General features: G+C 33.2%; 2 protein-coding genes across 3 annotated transcripts; one reads left to right on the top strand and one right to left on the bottom strand.

The window, feature by feature from the left end:
• Nucleotides 1-3,818: 3,818 nt before the first annotated feature.
• Nucleotides 3,819-6,667, top strand: LOC105126764 (probable WRKY transcription factor 21). 2 transcript variants are annotated; one of them, XM_011027732.1, is made up of 4 exons: nt 3,819-4,042; nt 4,164-5,195; nt 5,340-5,465; nt 6,131-6,667. In XM_011027732.1, the coding sequence occupies exons 2-4, from the start codon at nt 4,417-4,419 to the stop codon at nt 6,273-6,275; spliced, it is 1,050 nt and encodes a 349-aa protein (XP_011026034.1). In that variant the 5' UTR covers nt 3,819-4,042; nt 4,164-4,416; the 3' UTR covers nt 6,276-6,667. The 2 variants fall into 2 exon arrangements, with proteins under 2 accessions (XP_011026034.1, XP_011026033.1); XM_011027731.1 differs by having other exon boundaries at nt 3,819-5,195.
• An 8,869-nt stretch (nt 6,668-15,536) lies between these two features.
• LOC105126763 (40S ribosomal protein S15) lies at nt 15,537-18,080 on the bottom strand. The gene is made up of 4 exons (XM_011027730.1): nt 17,901-18,080; nt 17,564-17,712; nt 17,413-17,470; nt 15,537-16,044 (listed from the first exon to the last, which is right to left on the bottom strand). Exons 1-4 carry the CDS (start codon nt 17,901-17,903, stop codon nt 15,796-15,798), a joined length of 459 nt encoding a protein of 152 aa, XP_011026032.1. The 5' UTR covers nt 17,904-18,080; the 3' UTR covers nt 15,537-15,795.
• Between the last annotated feature and the right edge of the window lie 1,878 nt (nt 18,081-19,958).

Here is a 19,958-nt window from a genome sequence, read left to right as displayed (position 1 = left end):
ATACAAAAATAAACAACAAAAAAAAAGGTGACTGATTATTCCGTCCCTGCCGGCTCATTGTAAAAAGAACCCGGTATACTCCCACCAGCTAGCAAACAAGTTCCTCAGTCACAGTGTCTAGAACCATGTCGTGTTGTCACGAGGGCAATACTGGCATTTAACAGCAGTCAGGGGGTGCAACAGCAGCAAAAGGCGTGCGCCCCAACAGCAGCTTGGCTTGCAATCCAAAGTATGTTATACCCAAAATACCCTCGTCACAAAACTCAATTATGAGCGCCCTCTCTATTTACTAATTAAAAAAACACCTTGCGAAGATTACTCCACATTACATTATTAATAATAATAAAGCAAAAAATTGTTAACATTATTAGTCAAAGGGCAGAGAGGAAATATAGTGGATGTAACTTGGAAGGGAGAGCTTCCTGAAAAGTCAACGGAAACGGGCTCCAACGGGCCCCACGCCAGTCACTCACCTCACAGGACACGAGAACACTCCTAATTCGTGTTCCCCCGGCGCAGGATAGCAAGAAGGCAAAGGCAAGGCGATGCGCGCACAGGAGGTTTTTCACCAGGCAGTCCTTGTGGCACGTGTCGGATTTTAAGGGCATAGATTTACACGTGGCAGGATCCAGTTGGTTAATATTTTTACAACGGCTATATGGGATGCTTTGTTTAAGGGGCCCACAATTGGCGGACGTGTAGATCAGCAGCGCAGACAGGGAGGAAAATAGTTGATAACTAGCAAGGTAAAAAACAAGGGGTAGGTGAACTAGTTGGGCTTTGCGTTCCGTTTATAACAGAGGTGAGGGTAAAATCTCAAAAATTAATTAAATTGAAAAAATTAAAAATATTAAAACATAAAAAAAACTAATTTAAATTTTTAAAAAACTAAATAATTTAACTTCATTTTAGTTTTATAAATATGAAACTAAAAATACTGAATCAAATCTATAAAAAACAAAAACAAATTGAAAAATCAAACCAAACTAGTTCAAATTATTATAGTATTATTTTAAAAAATTAGTTTAGTTAATTTTTTAATAAAAATCAAACCAAATAAAAAATAATAATTTACAATTAGCTAGTCATTGAAGCACACACTTTTCTTTCTTTCTTTTTTGTTTTTTTCTTTGGTTTTTTGGTTTTTTTTATTATACTAATTTGTTTTTATTCAAAAGTGAGAGCTTTTCATTAATCCTTGCTGTCTCCCAGTTTGTATTGTGATATTCTAGGACATGCTTTATAAATATTTAAACGTTATTTATTTATTTTTATGTTTATGAATAATTTTAATAAGTTGATATAAAAATAAAAATATATTATTTTAATATATTTTTAAATAATTTTTTTTAATAATTATTACTGTAATATTAAATACCATAAAAAAATAAATATATTGAATGTTTGGTTACGGTTGTTTTTCAAAATATATTTCACTTAAAATGTATTAAAATTAAAAAAAATTAAAAAAAATAATTTGGTAACATACACAAAATAATAAGAAAATATTAAAAAAATATTAATTTGAAGTAAAGAAAAAATATAAAATAATTTTTTAAAATATAAAAACAAAATTTGGTTAGAGAAATTAAGAGGCCCGAGCAAGATATATTTTTATAGAAAATTTATATACTTTCTATCTGCGTAGAAATATGTTTTTTTTTTTAAAAAAAAATCTAGTATCTTCGTCACTGTTATTAAAAACAATAATCTAACACTGCTTTAATAACATTGTGACTGGCATATATCTTTTTAATCGATATTGTGATTGGAAATAGATTTCTTTTTTTTTATGATTAAAATGAAGCTGTAAAAAAATGAAATTATCATGGGTTTATTACAAATAGAGTAATTGTTTATTGGTTGAAGTCCGTTTCTTTTCTTTTTTTCTTTCTTTATACACACACACATGGTTCGCCTTTTCACGTTGAATTGCTGGACAACACGCATGATTCATACGCGATTCAAAGAAGTAAATGCAAGTTTGCTTGCGAGACTTCTGTGCAATATATCAAGAAAAAAGCAGCATTTAATACAACTCCCGGTGACATCAATGAAAACTCCAGAAATCATTGAGTTTAGGATATATTCCTTAGATTGACTTCGGATCTGATCTGGAAAATGACTCTCATAGCTGTTCTTTGAATTAACACAGATAAATAATTTTTTTATTAAAATAATATTATATTAATTTCTCTTGGTATAATTTAGCTGCATCAATCCGGTTAATATGTTAAATTATTATTTTTTAATTCAAACAAACAAATTTTGGCTATCATGTCTGTCACGGGACAGTGGATTTAATAATCATGGTTTAACACAAACAAATAACAAGCGCATTGGCTATCATATTCAATGTAGATTCGAAACAACCACTCATTCGGTATAAAATCTCACATGTCTTGAGATCTAGCTTGAATTGGTGAAGATCTTTGACTCATTTGTACAATTATTACAGATTTTATCTTATTTATTGTACATTTACAATGATTCTATGCTGATCTATAATAATATTTTGATTTTCCATATTTACAACGAACAGCCATGGGAGGTCAAATATTTTTGGAGTAATCCTTCATCTGGTCTCGGATTCAATACATTTTGTTTACTTCCGCGCTGTTTTTTCCCGTGTTTTAAAAATACTTTTTTAAAAATTATATATTTTTATTTTTTATTTTAAATTAATATATTTTTATTATTTTTAAATTATTTTGATATGCTGGTATAAAAAATAATTTTAAAAAAATAAAAAATAATTATTAATATGTATTATAAAATAAAAAATTATTTAAAAAACAAATATAACCATATATATTGTGAACTGCTTTTAGAATTTTAAAACTAATAAACCATTACTCAAGACCCACTTTAGTATTATGGATGAACACTCGCTAGCTTAATTAGGACCAGATCGAGAATGGATAAATAAAAAAATCTATTTTTTTAATTAAAAAAATACTATTTCAAGATTTTTTTTAAATAAACACAAATTGCTAATCTTGTTAATCTTAATAAAGCTTTTGATTTTGGTTCCGCTTGGAGCTATGGTTCAACTTTATTTCCATTACTTTTTTTAAAATTAATTATTTTAATATATTTTAAAATAAAAGTATTTTAAAAATTAATCTAAATTTGACTTAAATACACTTCTCATGTTTGTAATTCTTGGGTTGATGAGAGCTTGAACTTTTAAATTTAGTGCATTCCATATTATTAAACTTGGTATGATATTATAAGTTGATTTGATAATTATTTAATTAATTTCACTTTAAATTTATTCAAAGATTAATTCAATCAAAAAATTTAGACAAGACAAATTCTACAATTTTTTCTTAAATGCTTTCCCAAAATAACGTTGTTTAATCTAAGAAAACAAAAAAAAAAAGGTCGTTTTGAATTTACCAATAAACCTGCGGTCATGCCATGCATGGAGTTTGATAAATGTAACCGAAAAGAGCAAGACACGGCATGTCCGGAAGTGAGGGTGGTGTCTGGTAGTGGGTATAACTGTGTTTTTAATTTAAATTATTTTAATATACTATTTCAAAGAAATAAAAATAAAAGTATTTTAATATATTTTTAAATTAAAAACAATTTATACAGCGGACACAGCCGAAGGAGTGAAGCCGAAGCTGAATGTAAGGCGTGAATGGTCTTGTTAAACAGTAACAATAATAAAGGCAACTGGGGAGAAGAAGAGGGAATAAAACCAAGGTCTTTGGCATGGGACCCACCCTCATATCTGTGACAGAGACGGCAGTTTCATTTCTCAAGCCCTTCCTTGTTTCTGCACTTTCTTATTTAAATGCCCCTTCCCTTTCTCTCCCACTCTCTCTCTACGTAGAAAAAAAATTAAAAGCAAAAATAAAAAATAAAAAAATAGTAGTAGTGATAGAAAATTGAAGAAGAGAGCTCTGTGCAGTCTTCTTATGGGTTGGGTGTGAGCTCTAAAGCAAACGAAGGCAAAGCCAAAGTCTTCTCTTTCACACCTTTCAATCTCAGGGCCATGGAGGCAGAGTCTAGGGTTTCATACCCCAACAAGGTCTGTTTCCTTGGTGCTTTCCTTGACTAAAAGTCTTGATCGTTTTTTCTCTGACGAAACAACAAGGCAAAGTCCCCATGTCTTGCTCTTTATCTTGGGTTTCTATTTTTCTTCTTTTCAGTCAACTCTGTTGAATCTGCAAGCTTAAGCCTGTAGGAAGCTGAATTCCTTGGAATTTTCGTATTAAAAGATTATCCCTTTTGTGGTCCCTTGTCAAGTCTTCTCAAAGAATGACCATTCGGGCTTTTAATTTTTGTTTGCTTGAAGATCTAATATTGAAATAGGTTTTCTAGACCTTTGGAGTTTTTATGGTTTTTGGTCCGGTGCTCTGAGTTTTGTCTGATTAAGATTGGTGGATTTTTTTTGGTGGTAATATGGAGGGGGTTGAAGAAGCTAACCGAGCAGCTGTGGAGAGCTGCCATAGAGTTATAAGTTTGCTATCCCAACCCCAAGATCTGGTTCAATATAGGAATTTAATGGTGGAAACTGGAGAGGCTGTGTTTAGGTTCAAGAAAGTAGTTTCCCTTTTAAATACTGGTTTAGGTCATGCAAGAGTTCGAAAACTTAAGAAGTTACCGACCCCTTTATCCCAAAGCATCCTTTTAGACAACCCTCTGAGCAGGACAGACCACCCATCCAAAACACCCCAGTTTCGCCAGTCCAGTAGTTACCTGGAAAGCCAACCAATTCAAGAATTGGGCTCAATTGCTAAAAATTGTCTATCTCTGGGAACCCCATCCCTGGAATTGAGTTCAAGTGGGAAAAACCCTCTTCAGCTTGGCCAACCCACGCCAGCAGCGCACTATCAGTTCCTTCAGCAACAGCAACTGCAACTGCATAGGCTACAGCTTCCACAGCAGCACCAAATGAAGCAGCAAGCTGAGATGATGTTTGGAAAAAGCACTAGTGGGATTAGCTTGAATTTCGATAGTTCTAGCTGCACTCCTACAATGTCATCTACCAGATCTTTTTTATCGTCCTTGAGTATCGATGGTAATGTGGCTAATTTGGAAGGAAGTGCATTCCATTTAACGGGGGCAGCTCGCTCCTCAGATCAGAGTTCACAGCAACACAAGAGGAAATGTTCTGGAAGGGGAGAAGATGGAAGTATTAAATGTGGAAGCAGCGTTAGATGTCATTGCTCAAAGAAGAGGTTAGATTTGTTTCCTTTCTATGTGTCTATTTAATTATTCTGATGTTAGCAATTGATAGTTCAGAATCGCGTCTGTTTCGTTTTATGGTAATCTTAGGCTTGTTTTAACTCCTTTTTGCTTCATTGTTTTTGCTGTTATGGCAGGAAACATAGGGTGAAGAGGTCGATCAAGGTTCCTGCTATTAGCAACAAGCTTGCTGATATCCCACCTGATGATTACTCATGGAGAAAGTATGGGCAAAAGCCAATCAAGGGTTCTCCTCATCCTAGGTATGCTTGCCTATTCTATTTCTGAAACAAAGTTTTGCTGCCAGTAACATATACAAATTCTCTTTCAATTTAGTTGTGATTCTGGAATGTTTTGAACTTCCTGATAAATGAACTTATGTTGTTGCTAATTTTGCTGACATTCACTCTGTACCCAGTACGTGGTGTGTAGTGTTCATTTATAATCTAAATTGCTCTCACATATACCAGACCAGGCATATTAAATGCTCATTCGATTGTGAATGTTGTGCTCATTTGCAACCTTTTGGTTGTGGGGTGTGTGTGAAGTAGTCTCCAATGAAACAAAACTAAATGCATGCGTTGTTTTTGCTTATTGATCAACCTTTTGGGCTGGCTTGAGCTGGTAGTTAAATAGTGTTATTTTTTGACTCATGGCCTTTGGTGGAAATTTGCTTTCAGTCCTCCCGTGATTTTGAGTCTCCTTTTGTGCTTGTCTATCCTGTTTACAATTCTTGGTCGCCTGCAGTTGAATTGTTGTGAAATTCTGTTCTCAGAATGAGATGCCTGTACTGCTGGTTATCATTGGTGACGAGTAATGCTTGTAGTAGTTTCGATTCAAGTGTCAATTTTTAGGAATGGCATATGCTCCAGTACTAGCTTTTTGAGGAACTTGTTCAAACTGAGAATTCCCTCTTAAACTTGTGCAGGGGATATTACAAATGTAGCAGCATGAGAGGTTGTCCTGCAAGGAAGCATGTGGAGAGGTGCTTGGAAGATCCGTCCATGCTTATTGTTACCTATGAGGGTGAACATAACCACCCAAGGATTCCAGCACAATCCACAAACACGTAACCACCCAAAGGTTCTCACTGTTCAATGAAGGCTTATTTATGAATGGCTCCTGTATATATTTAGCATGGTTCAACCCTGAGATATAGTTGGAGCAGGTGTTTTTGTTTCTTTCTTTCTTTGTTTTTTTTTTGGGGGGGTGGGGCCTGCTTTGGGGAGTTAGCTTTCCAATGCTTTGTTAGCAGCCTGACAGAGGCAAGCTTCAATCCTGGCACTGATCCTCAGACAAATGTAGAATTGGGGTTTCAAATTGTAAGAACTCTTTGATTTGCAACCAGCGGCTCTAAACAGTTCAAAAGAAGTGTTTCTTCCCGGGTTGTTGAAATGGGCTCAATTGGTGTAATTTTCTTTCCGATTTGACTTCAGTTCCTGATGGCATTGCATTTGAATGATTAGTAGTTGGTTTGGAGTGCTTGTGGGGTTCCTGGGCAGATGAGATGAGTGTGTTACTTTGCTTGCATGGACCCATCATGACATACGGCATGTCCACCAACAATGGTTAGCAATGATGGATTGCAAGATACATTGGGACATGCATGCGAGGAACTAGCAACAACAATGTATATCATTGAATGTACGGTCTGAATCGTAATTCAATCTTGGTGCTGGTTCTTGAATTATCAGCTGTGAAATCTTTTTTCCTTCTCTTGTTCACAGATGGTCTTCTGCATTTGACCAGCTGCTTCCCTGTCTTTGTGATCTTGGTTCTAGTCTTGGACCCTTGGTGACTTGAGCTTGCAGGTCGGCCATTTTCCGAGCATGTACTTCCATTTATCCGATGAATTAATCCAGAAAACATATATATCAAGAAAAAGAAGGAATCTGTACACCAATCACTGCATTAACTCTTCCTTCCCTCTTGCGAGGGAATCATTCAAGTCACCAGAGGGAGGATTGCGCAAGGCATGTGACGTGACATGGGCTATCGATCTATCGCTATATCACTGGATCTCCACTGGCATGTATATTGTCCTCGGACAAGTCCCAAATCTTGAAAATCATCAAGAGCAAAACATTCTGTCTGGCCACCTGTCGGCCTAAGTTGGTAAACACTGTACAGTCATACAACCCCATCAGCAAGTATGTCCCCACAAATAAATCATCTACACTAACAGGGGAAATATAGTACATGATGCAAGAATTGAATTGGTAGTGGGGTTGATGTCTTGCTTGCTTGTTCTTAAAATAATTTTTTAAAAATAAAAAAAAATTATTTTAATATATTTTTAAATTAAAAATATTTTAAAAAACTATTATTATAATATCTCCAAACACGAAGAACTTGTCAATCAATTACTAGGGCAAGTCACCGAAGTTATATTGGTGTCACCTGGCAGGGTTGAATAAGGTTGGACTCATGTTTCAATATAAACCCATCATGGTTGTTGAAGCATGATGCCTAGTGGTTTTTCAACCCTGGAACAGAGGTAGATGGGATCTTGACTAGCTGTTGATATTGGTTCGTTGTAGTTGGGAAACGCCTTGTCAGGGAATATTATGTCCTTTGGGCAATTAGTGATGACTTAGAACAAATTACCCATCTAAAACACTAGAAATTCATTTTAAAGGCAAGTAGTTTTTTTTTTTCAATTAACGTGGGTGTCCGGGCCAGCTTGTGCGCACCACATCATTTTAAAAGCCAGTTGTTTTTTTTTTTTTTTTATTAACGTGGGTGTCCGGGTCAGCTTGTGCGCACCACGATTAATTCCACGGGGTTTAAAGTTAACGACCATGTAAGTCTTTAATGACCATCATATGAGCAATTAAGGATTCAAACCTGAGACCATAAAAAGAACAAATTTCTTAATTCTAAGCTCTTATTACTTTACCACCACCTAAATGGTTGAAGTAGCCTTTCTTAATCTCTCTTGGTATGGAGATCGTTTCCCAACCATGTACAAAATCTTCAACTTGTAATCAATTGGCTTTGACTGTAGTTTTCAGCTTGACCATATATATTCTCTTCTCTTCCCATTTTGGCGAGAATAAATTCTTTTTTAGCCTTTTCCTTTTATCGTACAACAATGGGGTGGCATTTTTTTCTTCCTATATAAGCATGTGGGTGGAAAGTTCTATGCGAGGAAATCTATTCGATGATTTCTTTTTAATAAAAAAATTATTCACCAGTTAATTGGATGTTGCAACCTTTTGTAAACTTGGACTCGTATTCTTTGGTAATGGATTCGAACGCGTGCTTTATGAAAATTTATTTTTTTATTTTTTTAATTATTTTAATGTGTTGATGGTAAATATAATTCTTAAAAAAATAAAAAAAATTATTTAAATATATTTTTAAAAATAATCATTATTATATACTCTGTATATAATCCAAGCATTATATTCCCGCTTAGCTAGCTTGACTTCAATGCTAGTTGAAATGGACCGTAATGCCCTGGTAATAACCTGCCGGGAGTGGGAAAGTATATTTTTTTTATTTTTAGATTAATGTAGGTGTTTGGGCCAGCTTGCGCGTACCATGACTAATCTCATAGACCCTGAAGTTAATGATCATGTAAGCTTCCAGTGGCCATCATATGAGCAACCAAGAATTCAAATTTAAGACCACATAAAAAGCAAACTACTTATTCCAAATTTTTACCACCACCTAGATAATTAAAAAAAGTATATTCTTTCTCGAGTTTGAAAGAGAGGAGCAGACCCTGATGGAAGTCCTCTACCACGGCGCCACCCTTGTAGGTTTCGATGCAGCTGGCGGTGAAGAAGGGGTCCTGAGCTCATGATGGCCTGGGCCTTCCTGGTCAAACCCTTCAGTTGCTCTCCCAGTGGAAACACGCCAGAAAACCTGCCCTCGAGCATGTGAAAAGGCTACTTTAAGACGTGCACGGCCAATCTATCTCTATGTGCTGCGATTTGTTGGCGTAGGAGGGAACTTATTGAATGCTACTTTGTTTCGTATGGTATAATGTCATATTTTTTTGTCTCTCCATTCAATCAAAATGCCCAGTCCACAAGCATGTCAAAGACTGCTTTGTTATGCAATACGTTGTGGTTATTGTAAAAAAAAGGATAAAGAAATACACTAATAATACAGGTTAAAATAGTATTAGAAAAATGGTATCCTTCGAACCCAATTTTCTTTTTTCTCTTCAGAAGCTACAAGGAGTAGATAAGAGGGAGAGAAAAATATTAAAACATACAGAAACTCTATAATAATATTATTAATATAATTAAAAAAATCTCAATAAAATAAATTTAATAATATTAAAAAAATTACTAATGGTGACTAGAGCTTGATATACTAATTATTCAAAAGCAAATAAGCCCTACATATTTGAATTATGGCCCGCTAATATTATTTTTTAGAATATTTTTTAGTATTAATATTTTTATTTTATTGATATTTTTTTAAAAAAAATATTGATAGCATTGTTATTGGAATTTTGATGCGTTCCATAATTTTTTTTGATTTCTCTCTCCTCTCAACTCTCTTATTATTGTAAATTATGCAAGTTTATTTAAAAAAAATAAAGAGTGATACTTATAATTCACAGTCTAAAGTATACTATTTTTAAAAATATTTTATGTATTTTGTTATTTTGTCTGTTTTTTCAGTGCTAAATGAAGACTTCTAAAGCTAAACATTAGAGTTACACGAAGACCAAGAACTTGGATAGCGTGGATGAATAAGAAAACCAGTGGAGTGAGCAAAGACTGGTAAACTGGTGAGTAAAGCAACAAAAACCCATCAGTTTTTTCATTTTGCTTTAGAAAAGTAGAAGAAGGAAAGTAAAAGAAGAGGCACTTTTCATTTTGCGTGCTGGCTGGCTGGGGTTGAAATGTTATTAACATCAACATTATCATTAAAATAAATAAATAAATAAATAAAGTTTTTGGTTAAATATACTTGATTACACTCATAAAATACTATTAATTAAAATAGAGTTTTGTAAAAAAAAAAATTAGCTTAAGTGTTTTTTTTTTAATCTTGCCCTTAAACAACTTGGTTTTTTTTATTTTTTTTAATATTAGGTTTTTTTTTTCAAAATTGTGCTTAGCTTTTATTTTTCTATTTGGTTATATATATATCTCATCAATTTGATTTTTTTTTAATTTTAATCTTTAATATTAGATTTATTAAAAATAAATTTTTAATTTTTTATATGAATTTATCTTTATTATATGATTTAAGTTAAGAGTTTAACATGTTAATTCAAGTTGATTAAATTTTTTTTATCTTCTTTTTTTATAATTGGTTTTTGTTTTCGATTTCATTATTCAACATTGAGTTGATTGAAAATTAAATTTTATAATTTTATAATTTGTTCTATGCAAAGTTATCTAGTCTCCTAAATTTAGTTTTTTTTTTTTTTTTTTCATTTCAACATTCAACATTGTATTTGTCAAAAGTAAAGTTTCATAGATTTTTTATTTTTTTCATAAAATAATCATGGTCTTGTGACTCGGGTCATCAGTTTAATATGTTCGTTTTGAGTTGACTTGTTTTTTTTATATTTTTTTAATTTTATCCTTTAACTTTTGATTAGTTGGAAATTAAGATTCATAATTTTTTTAAATTTATTTTTAATGGGGTTGTCTCGATCGTATGATTCGGATTACGTATTTAACAAGTTGACTTGAGTTTTTTTTATCATTTTTTATTTTTTTAATCTTGTCATTCAATATTAAATTAATTAAAAATTAACTATCATAATTAATTTGATTTGTTTTTTGTAAGTTTATTATGATCTCATGATCCAGATCGTTGTTTAACAAGTTAATCTATATTAAAAATGATATCTTCACAATTATTTTTTAAATATATTTTAATATATCACCGTATCAATATTTTAAAAATAAAAACCAATACATATCATATTTTGAGCCCATAATTAAAAAAAAATTCTATTAAAAGACACGCTATGAATGCTTGCATATATTTTTTATATTTAAAGAAAATTAATTAAATTCGCAGCATAACAAGAACAAATAATCTAATTATAATAAAGCAGTTGCGACATGAGTTGAGTCGTTTCACTAGCTAGTTGGTGGGTGGCCCAGCACGTCCGTTTTATTAATGGGCCTAACCCGCACCTTTTTTGCCTCGCACCCAACCATCCGTGGACTGGTTGGACCACCCTCATGTTTCCACCTCTTGTTTCTAACAGATTTTTTTTCCTCCGAAAATTAAATTTTTTAATGTTTTTTAATCATTTTAATAAACAAATAATCTCATCGGGCCCTGAAAATAAGAGGAGCTGATTTTGATTTACAGCAGTCGGGTTCTTGTTCTTCATAGCAAAAAAAAAAAAAAACTCGCAGGCAACATAATTTAATTGATTCATGAATTCATTAAGAATAATTGCTAACTGATTTGATATGCTATTTTTTTTAATAGAAAAAAGAAAAAAGAAAAAAACCCTTGACTGTTATTAATCCCACCATCAATCCCACGTTAACACAAACCAAAAACCCCACTGAACCCTAAACTGTACACGATTGGACGCATAATCTAACCAGCGACAGGGCCCAAAATTCTGCAAACTAATCTTGACCGATCAACAACTTCCTCCGCCCAGCCCCAGCCACAAAACCACAATCCCAGACCCCTCAAAAGAGCGGTGCCGACAAGTTCAAATCAAACAAAAAAGGTTTTTTCCCTCCACGCAACTTCTTCTCTTCATTTAAAACCAAACCCACGTTTTCATTCACAGTTTGCCGCTGGCATCGTCATCCTCGCCACCTCACCAGCAAGAAGAACCGGCGAGCAACATTTCTCAAAAACTCCTGCGCCAACCACCGCAGTTTGCGAAAATGGCACGGGAGCAAAATGATCGTTGTGGAAGAAGTTTGTCCTTGCCTTTGGCCCACGGAGAGATCGAGCTGCCTCTTCGTAAGCAAGTGTCGAGCCTTCTCCGCGTCTTCTTCCATGGATCACGAGTCTCAGCAGCAAATCGACCCCACGGCCTCTTCCTCACGCCTCTGAAATGGCGTTGAGGCTCATTCTTCGCCTGTACTGCTAGAGAGGAAGGAGCTGAAGAACCAGCAAGGGAGAGGGTTGTTGTGACAGCCATTGTCGTTAGTGTACTGTGTACTTATAATAATTTCAAATACGGCCGTAACTGACCAGCCAAGTCGTGGTCTTCTGCATGTGATTCTCACGTGCAGGGACGAGAAATTTATGTTTTTAATTCATATGACTCCATGGAGCAGTAGTTAGGAACGGTTTTACCTGGCCAATCCAATGGCTTGTGTATCGTGAACAATGACGAGCTGTGTTTTATTTTTAAATCAAGTGATATTGTATTGAATTTTAAAAGTATAATATTATTTTATATTAATATAATTTGTTTTGGGTTGATTTATTCAACCTATAAGCCATGTTTTGTAATAATGGTTAAGATAATTGTCAAATATAGTTAATAATTTATTATGAAAAAACAAATTAGTGTTTTTGAGTTATTAGATTAATTCAAGAATTATTAAATCAATTTTAATTAAATTTTTATCAAAATAATGATGTTTTGTATATTTTTTTAAATTAATATTAACTCAGTTCACGTCTGTTTTATAATGTAATGTAATTACAGTTATTTTTTATGATGTTTTTTATGTTTAAATACATCAAAATAATATTTTTTTAATTTTTTAAAAATTAATTTTAAAATTAGCAAATCAAAATAATTCAAAACATATAAAAAATTAAATTTTTTTATAACACAATTTACACTATATTTTCAAACATTCTCCTAATATAATTACTCAATCAAATCACGAGATAATCCATGAGTTAATATATATACCAAACATTGGGTTTCAAAATCACATCCATCACGAGTTAATAAACCAAGCTGGATCAAATTGAATGGTAATCTAGCATTGCACGATGGAGACATGGAGCGCCATTAACATCGATGTTTTGGGCCCTCGAGTTGCAACGAGCAAGAATGTTAAAGGAAGGAGGGGAAAATTATTATGATTGTCACTAGTAAAATTTCAGTAATGAAATGTTTTTCTTCTTCTTTATTTCCAGGTATATTTCTTTTAAAAAATATTATTGAATTGAAAGTATATTAAAATAATTTATTTTTTTACATTAAAACATTAGAAACATCAATTAATTACCTTCCCGAACAAAAATAGTTTAAAAATCATTTTAAAAAGACTAAAAACTCGAAAACAAACACCTTAAACTAGCCAGAAGCAGCTGTTGTCAGCTGATCACAGGTTTTGCAATTATGTGATCTACTGGTATGTATTCCTTAAAACGTGATTCTTCCCTATGCTTCTTGATTTGTTATATATGGAGAAGAACAGAAACAATAGAGAAGACCAGTTTTACGAGGACAACACCATAAACCAGACAGTGGATTGAGCCAATCAAAACCATTGCAATCCTTGCTGTAAACAAACCTTTGAAATATTTAAAATGGAGAGATACTGGCGAGGGTGGAGGGCACCATGCAAACCAAGAAGAAGGGTTTTGAAACAAGGAGAGAATTCGAGAGACTACAGGAGGGGAGTGAGAGTTCTTGTGATGACAATGAATGCTTGATGGATCCTTTTTTATCACAATATTTTTCTTTTTAGAAAAATAGAACGAAGTTGACGTGCCTGTTCATGGATGTTAGATGGTTTCTACCCTGAAAGATATTATTTTGATTAATAGAATTGAAAATAAAATTTAAAAACATAATTTTTTTTAAAAAAACAACTAGATAAATGAAGTCATGCAAACAAATAAAGAGATAACTCACCAAAAAGCTAATGAACAATATAGCTTTATCAATAATACTAATAATTGGTGGTTGGAATCATGCAAGTAACATCCATAACTCGTCTAAAGCTGATGTTATAGGTTGAATAATTAGATTAACCCTATTAAATTAGATAAATTTAAAATTTTTTTCAGTTAAATAATATTATTTTAAAAAATTATTTTGATAAAAAAATCAAATTAAATTCTGATGGGACATATCAACTTTAAATTAAACCTTTCTCTTTAAGTATTTATAAATTAGATGCTGAGCCACTGAATCTAGCTTGACCTATTTGACCTATTTGACCTATATGAGTTTAATAAATGTGTTGTGTTAGAAGTTTTTGAGAAGTGGGAGTTAGAATGTGTTTAAAAATACAATAAAAGTTGAGGTTTAGATTAGGTATATCCTAACTATATACAAACCTTACCCATAAAAGTTATATTTTCTTGTTTTTCAATTTTTTTCATCTCTCAACTACCACCATGTTTTCAAATATTTTAATTTTTTGTACTTTTTAAAAATAGTTTTGATGTATTATTATCAAAAATAAATTTTTAAAAAATAAATAAATATTATTTTAACATATAAAAAAACATTTTAAATTCAAAATAATAAACACGCTAACCTCCATTTTCTGGGTACATGGACTGTCTCCTCACCGTACAACATTTATGAATCCGAGTGGTAAGCTGAGATAGTGAGTATATTTTTGATGTTATGATGATAATAAGAGCCCACCATAGGCAGAGAGGCATAGCTCTAGGAACGATGAATGAATTCAAATGGCGTCGGCAATCTCGTAAGCGTGGAGGGGCGACAAAAATCACGGGATGATAATAATGATTATAGAAACTGTATTTTGAAACGTTGCGCATTATAAAAAAAATAAAAACTTTCACTATAACATCTCCTTAATAGGCCATATTGCAATGATCGGACTGACTTGTTGAGAGAGCAAGCCCAATTGGTCACTCCCCTAACCCTTCTATTTTTTTTATTTTTAAAATTTTATTTCTAACATTAACAAAATAAAAAAAACATAAAAAATAATTTAAAAAATAAACAAATAAAAAATTTCAACTTTTTCAAATACTTTCACCTCAACTTATACTTTTAAAATTATTTTTATCAAAAAATATCAAATTAATATTTTTTTAAAAAAAAAACCATTTTACACCTTTTCAAATCAAATGTACTTTTAAAAGCTACTGTACTCAAACTAGATTAAAAAATTAGCTTAAACAATAAACCAAAACTATGAGAATTAATTGAATAAATATTCAAAAAAAATTGATTACGGGGAATAAGATGCTTGGGATGAAAAATTACGTGAATATCAAGAAATTGGAATGATGAACTAGAACCAAAATAATCACGTTAACTGTTAACTGAGTCCATAATGAAAAATAAGTTCAGATTTGCGTTTCACCATTGATGATTTTCACCCATAAAACTACCCGCTGTTGAGAAAGCAAGAGTTCTTCTAACCTAGTGTTAAAAGACACATGGATTGTTAAGCAAATAGTTTAAAAAGTCACTCAGGTTGAACACATCATAATCTCAACAAATACTAACGATGGTTCACTCCTTGTCGAAGGAGAGAACCTGGCCAAGGCACTGATGCAACGAGAGTCTCAGTCTCTTTAGCATAATATAAGTTGAAATAAAACCAGACAAATTTTCCTGTTCAAAGATATTTTTAAGAAAAGCAGTGAAATTAAAAACTACTCAATCAAGAAGTGACAGAAACAAAACGCACGTCCATGACATGAAACAACAGAGATACCGCATCTGCAAAATCTTCACTTGAGAGGAATAAACCTTGAGGAGTGGGTAGCACCAATTCCAGGCCTTCCATGCTTAACGGGCTTGTAGGAGATCGAGAACTCAGCTAAATAATGGCTTATCATTTCAGGCTTGATTTCAACTTGATTAAAGGTTTTGCCGTTGTACACACCAATGACACTTCCGATCATTTCAGGTACTATGATCATGTTGCGAAGGTGAGTCCTGACTGGTTCTGGTTTCTCACCGGGTGGAGCCTCCCTTTTCTGTTCAAGACGTCACAACAAAAAAGTTTCAAAAAGCATTCATTTCAATTTTGCACATCAATATACTTCTGCTGACATATCATAAACAAAAAATAACGACCAAGCAACATAAAACTACACCCTCCATCCCACCATAGAGTCCTTTCCTTATTTTAGGTGTCACGATATGTCTCTTGTCAAAAAATCAAAGAATTGAGCCCCAAAAGAGACAGTATTTAACGCTTCTCTTAATGCGTTACCAGCCCAATAAGACTCCCTTTATGGGATGGATGGAGTACAAAGCTTGGTTGAATGACAATGAAAACTAAAAAGTGAGTTCTTTGTTCAATATATAGTCTTTCAACCAAATACATGCACCATTCAACATTACAAAATCAATGTGCAGCAGTTCCAAAGCATAACACCATGGATGGTTTGACAGCATATTTTTAACACTCAATTGGAAATGACATTCGCAAAATTAGGACTAACACCAAGTTTGGATGGATAGAAAGCAGGCAAGAGAAAATAGAGGGGATGAAAATTATGAAAGAAAGAAGTTTTCTCTTTTCATGAAATGAAATGCAGGGAAAGTTATTTAATTTATTTGGAAAGAGGAAAGAAAAATTTTCTTGGAAAGAGAATGTAAGATCCACATTTGAGTCTTGGCAAGAGAATGTAAGATCCACGTTTAAAATCATTACACCTGACATTCAATCAAGAACAAATAAGTAAAATCACATAATAAAATGTGAGTTACATTTCCTCCACTTTCTCCTTGAGATTGTTGAGACAGGAAATGGCAAGCCAAAGGAATTATTTTTCCCCTCATTTATCATCACGCACTTCCCTCATTTTCCTTGGAACTCCCAAACAGAAAAGAGACACTTTCCCTTCAAACTTTCTTGCCCATAGTTTTCTTTCCTCCTACTTTCTACCCTCCCAAACAGAATGTAACACAAGCATCAATAAACATAACATTTACAAAGTCTACTTGTGTTCAATCTGACAGCCATATTATTGACTTGGCTGGCCGATTAGTTCAAGTGTTCAACCATTGACATGCTAGATAAACATCTAGTGGTAAAGTCCCGTTGATGGATCAATGTCCTTACTAGTCTACCCGCAACAAATAAAAGAAAAATCTTAATATTGAATTTAAATAGAGGCCGTTAGACTTCCATGGTATATTTCTTAAAATGCGATGCAATGGGCGTCCATGCCTCAATAAAAGGAATTAAAGATGATGGACAAAAATATAACGGCAACCAGAGTTTATTTTTTTCATTTAATTTATAACAAAATACATTGAGAACTATTCTAAAAAAAAGAGTCAAATTCAAATCAAATTAAACCACACAGCAGACCACGAGAAAGGAAAAAACGTACCGCCTTGCGAAGTTTCTTGATAAGTGCCATTGGTTTCCTCTTCAAGCCCCTCTGAAACCTGCATCAAATCATCAAGAATGTCAGTAGACATGTCTTAAAGAGCATTTAAAAGCATTAAAAACAGAGAAAATTAAGTTTCTGTCTCGCTCACCTTCTGCGAGCACGAGCAGGAAAGAGCTTGACAAGCTCGTCAGTAGACATGTCCAAAAGAGCATCCAGATCAACTCCTCTGAAACTGAACTTCTTGAACGTTCTCTTCTTTGGCTGTCCTGCTGCAGCAACATCGGTCTCAACGTCTGCCTGAAAATCACCGACAAAAAACAAAAAAACAATTAGAGAACCGTTCGAAGCCTCTGTTTGGATCCCGAGAAAAAAATGATTAATCAGTCGGTTGTTGGGAATTTCCGACTGTTTCGTTCATTTTCCAGGGAAAACATAGAAGCATAGAGGAGAATGAAAGTCGGATATGGGTTGGTTTGTGATCTTACCATGGTAGTAGGTGTAGTAGACTGCAGAGACGCAAAACCCTTGCTCGAGCTTAGGAGGTTCGGCTGGAGAGTGTTTAAAGGGTGGCTAGGGTTTTCGTTTTCGGTGGATGTGATTGTGAATTTATAGGGTATGCTAAAAGGCAAATGGACAAGATTGAATAGACCCTTGGATTTCTTAATGCACTACTTGTAAACCCTATTTATCTTTCTAAACTTACAATTTGATCCTTTAGCTTTGACGCAATCCTGTTGCAGCCCATTTCTCGTTTTTATTTTCCTACCAATTCAATTCTCCACTCATCCAACCCTGTACAGATACGAAAAGAAACAATGAAAAGGCACATGAAACTGATTCATTCAAATTTATTTTTATTAACAAGAAAGGCACATGAAACTAATCTATGACGGGAAATAATTGTTCCTCTCCTAAAGAATTTTTATTGAAATAATTTTTGTTTTTTTAATTAAAATTAAATTTATTAAAAATTAAACTTCATAATTTATTTTAATTTATTTTCTCAATTACCTGAATGATGAGTTCTACATAATTAACTCAATTTTTTTTAAGTGACCCATCGAATCAACGGTTTATTCTCCCACTTCCTCTCAAGTTGAGGAAAGCCTATGTGAGAAATTCACCAAAACAATATCGACCATATCAAATCCCTCCACCAAAACCAAGTCAGATCATAGACCCAATTGTTTACAATAAATCCCACAGTTGGTTCAACTCCTTTTGCTCCCACGATGCACCCATAGCATTAAGGAAACGCATCACCAATAGTCCAACAATGGAAGGATTGGTGGTGTTCTCATCCCACCAAACACTGAGCAAATTTAAAACAACGATTATTTTCATATATAATCATCATCCCATGAAGATAAGGATGGAATTTCTTTCAGGGTTTAGGCCTGTAAAAAAAGGGATGAGAGAGGAAGCTAGAGAGGAAGCTTTAAAGGAAAGAGCAAGACACGGGAGAGGGATTTTTGCTTTCCTTCAGAACTCCAGCAACAATCATTTGGTCTCCAGCAATAGAAATCCTTCTCTAGGAACTCACTCTTAACTGTGTGGAGAAGAGGAGAAGCAACGTCGAGCTATTTTCATTGGCCTGTGTTTTAAACGCAAATTATGGTGGGTCTCATAAATAGTAAATAACATTTTATCAATTATCAAATGATTGTATCACCGCGTTTAAAAAAAAACACAACCGTGCTTGCAAAGACAAACGAGCTCTTTGGATATAAATTATGGAGTGTTACAATACTATTATAATGAAGTGTTACAATATTGTTATGAGGTGTTACACTGCAAATATTTAACCTTGAGTTTTTTTTAAAAAAATTTAGATATTTTTATTTATACTAGAAATTATTTTTTCTTACAAAGAACAATTAATTTTGTAACAGTCTGGCTCAACCTATCATATATTGTCCACTTTGGATCTTACTATCTTCACAATTTTGTTTCTGATGACGCAAGCTTATTTCTAAGTCTGTCGCCTCAAAATACTTATGACAAGTTGGCAACTAGCACTATTAATAAGACTATCTATCACTCTATCACCCGCCGATATAGAATATTACAGTCCATCCCCTTAAGAAGTCTGATGACCTCGTCAGAACAACCTGACAACTAGTGAGATCGGCTCTGATATCGAATGTAATAGCCCAGCCCAACTTGTCATATATTATCCGCCCTGGGTTTTATCATCCTCACGATTTTGTTCTTGGTGATGCGAGCTCACTTTTGAGCTTGACGTTCCAAATCGGGTATGATAAGTTGACAACCAGTATTCTTAATAAAGCTAGCTAACACTCTCTCACCTGTCGATGTGGGATATTATAATTTTTTTTCTATTAATACATCATGCAAATATAATTTATTTTTATATAACAAGAAAGAAAATGAATTATAAATAAATGATGATAATGTCTTTGAAATATTATAAAAATACAAATAATTAAAAAAGTGAACTAAATAATTTTAAACATAAGGGAGAGTGTATTGATTAAATTTTTAATAAAAAAATTAATACAAAGTGAAAAAAAGGGAGGGTA

Source organism: Populus euphratica, unplaced genomic scaffold (assembly GCF_000495115.2).
Source record: "Populus euphratica unplaced genomic scaffold, PopEup_1.0 scaffold30.1, whole genome shotgun sequence".
NCBI lineage: Eukaryota > Viridiplantae > Streptophyta > Magnoliopsida > Malpighiales > Salicaceae > Populus > Populus euphratica.
This window is presented reverse-complemented; position numbering and strand designations above follow the sequence as displayed.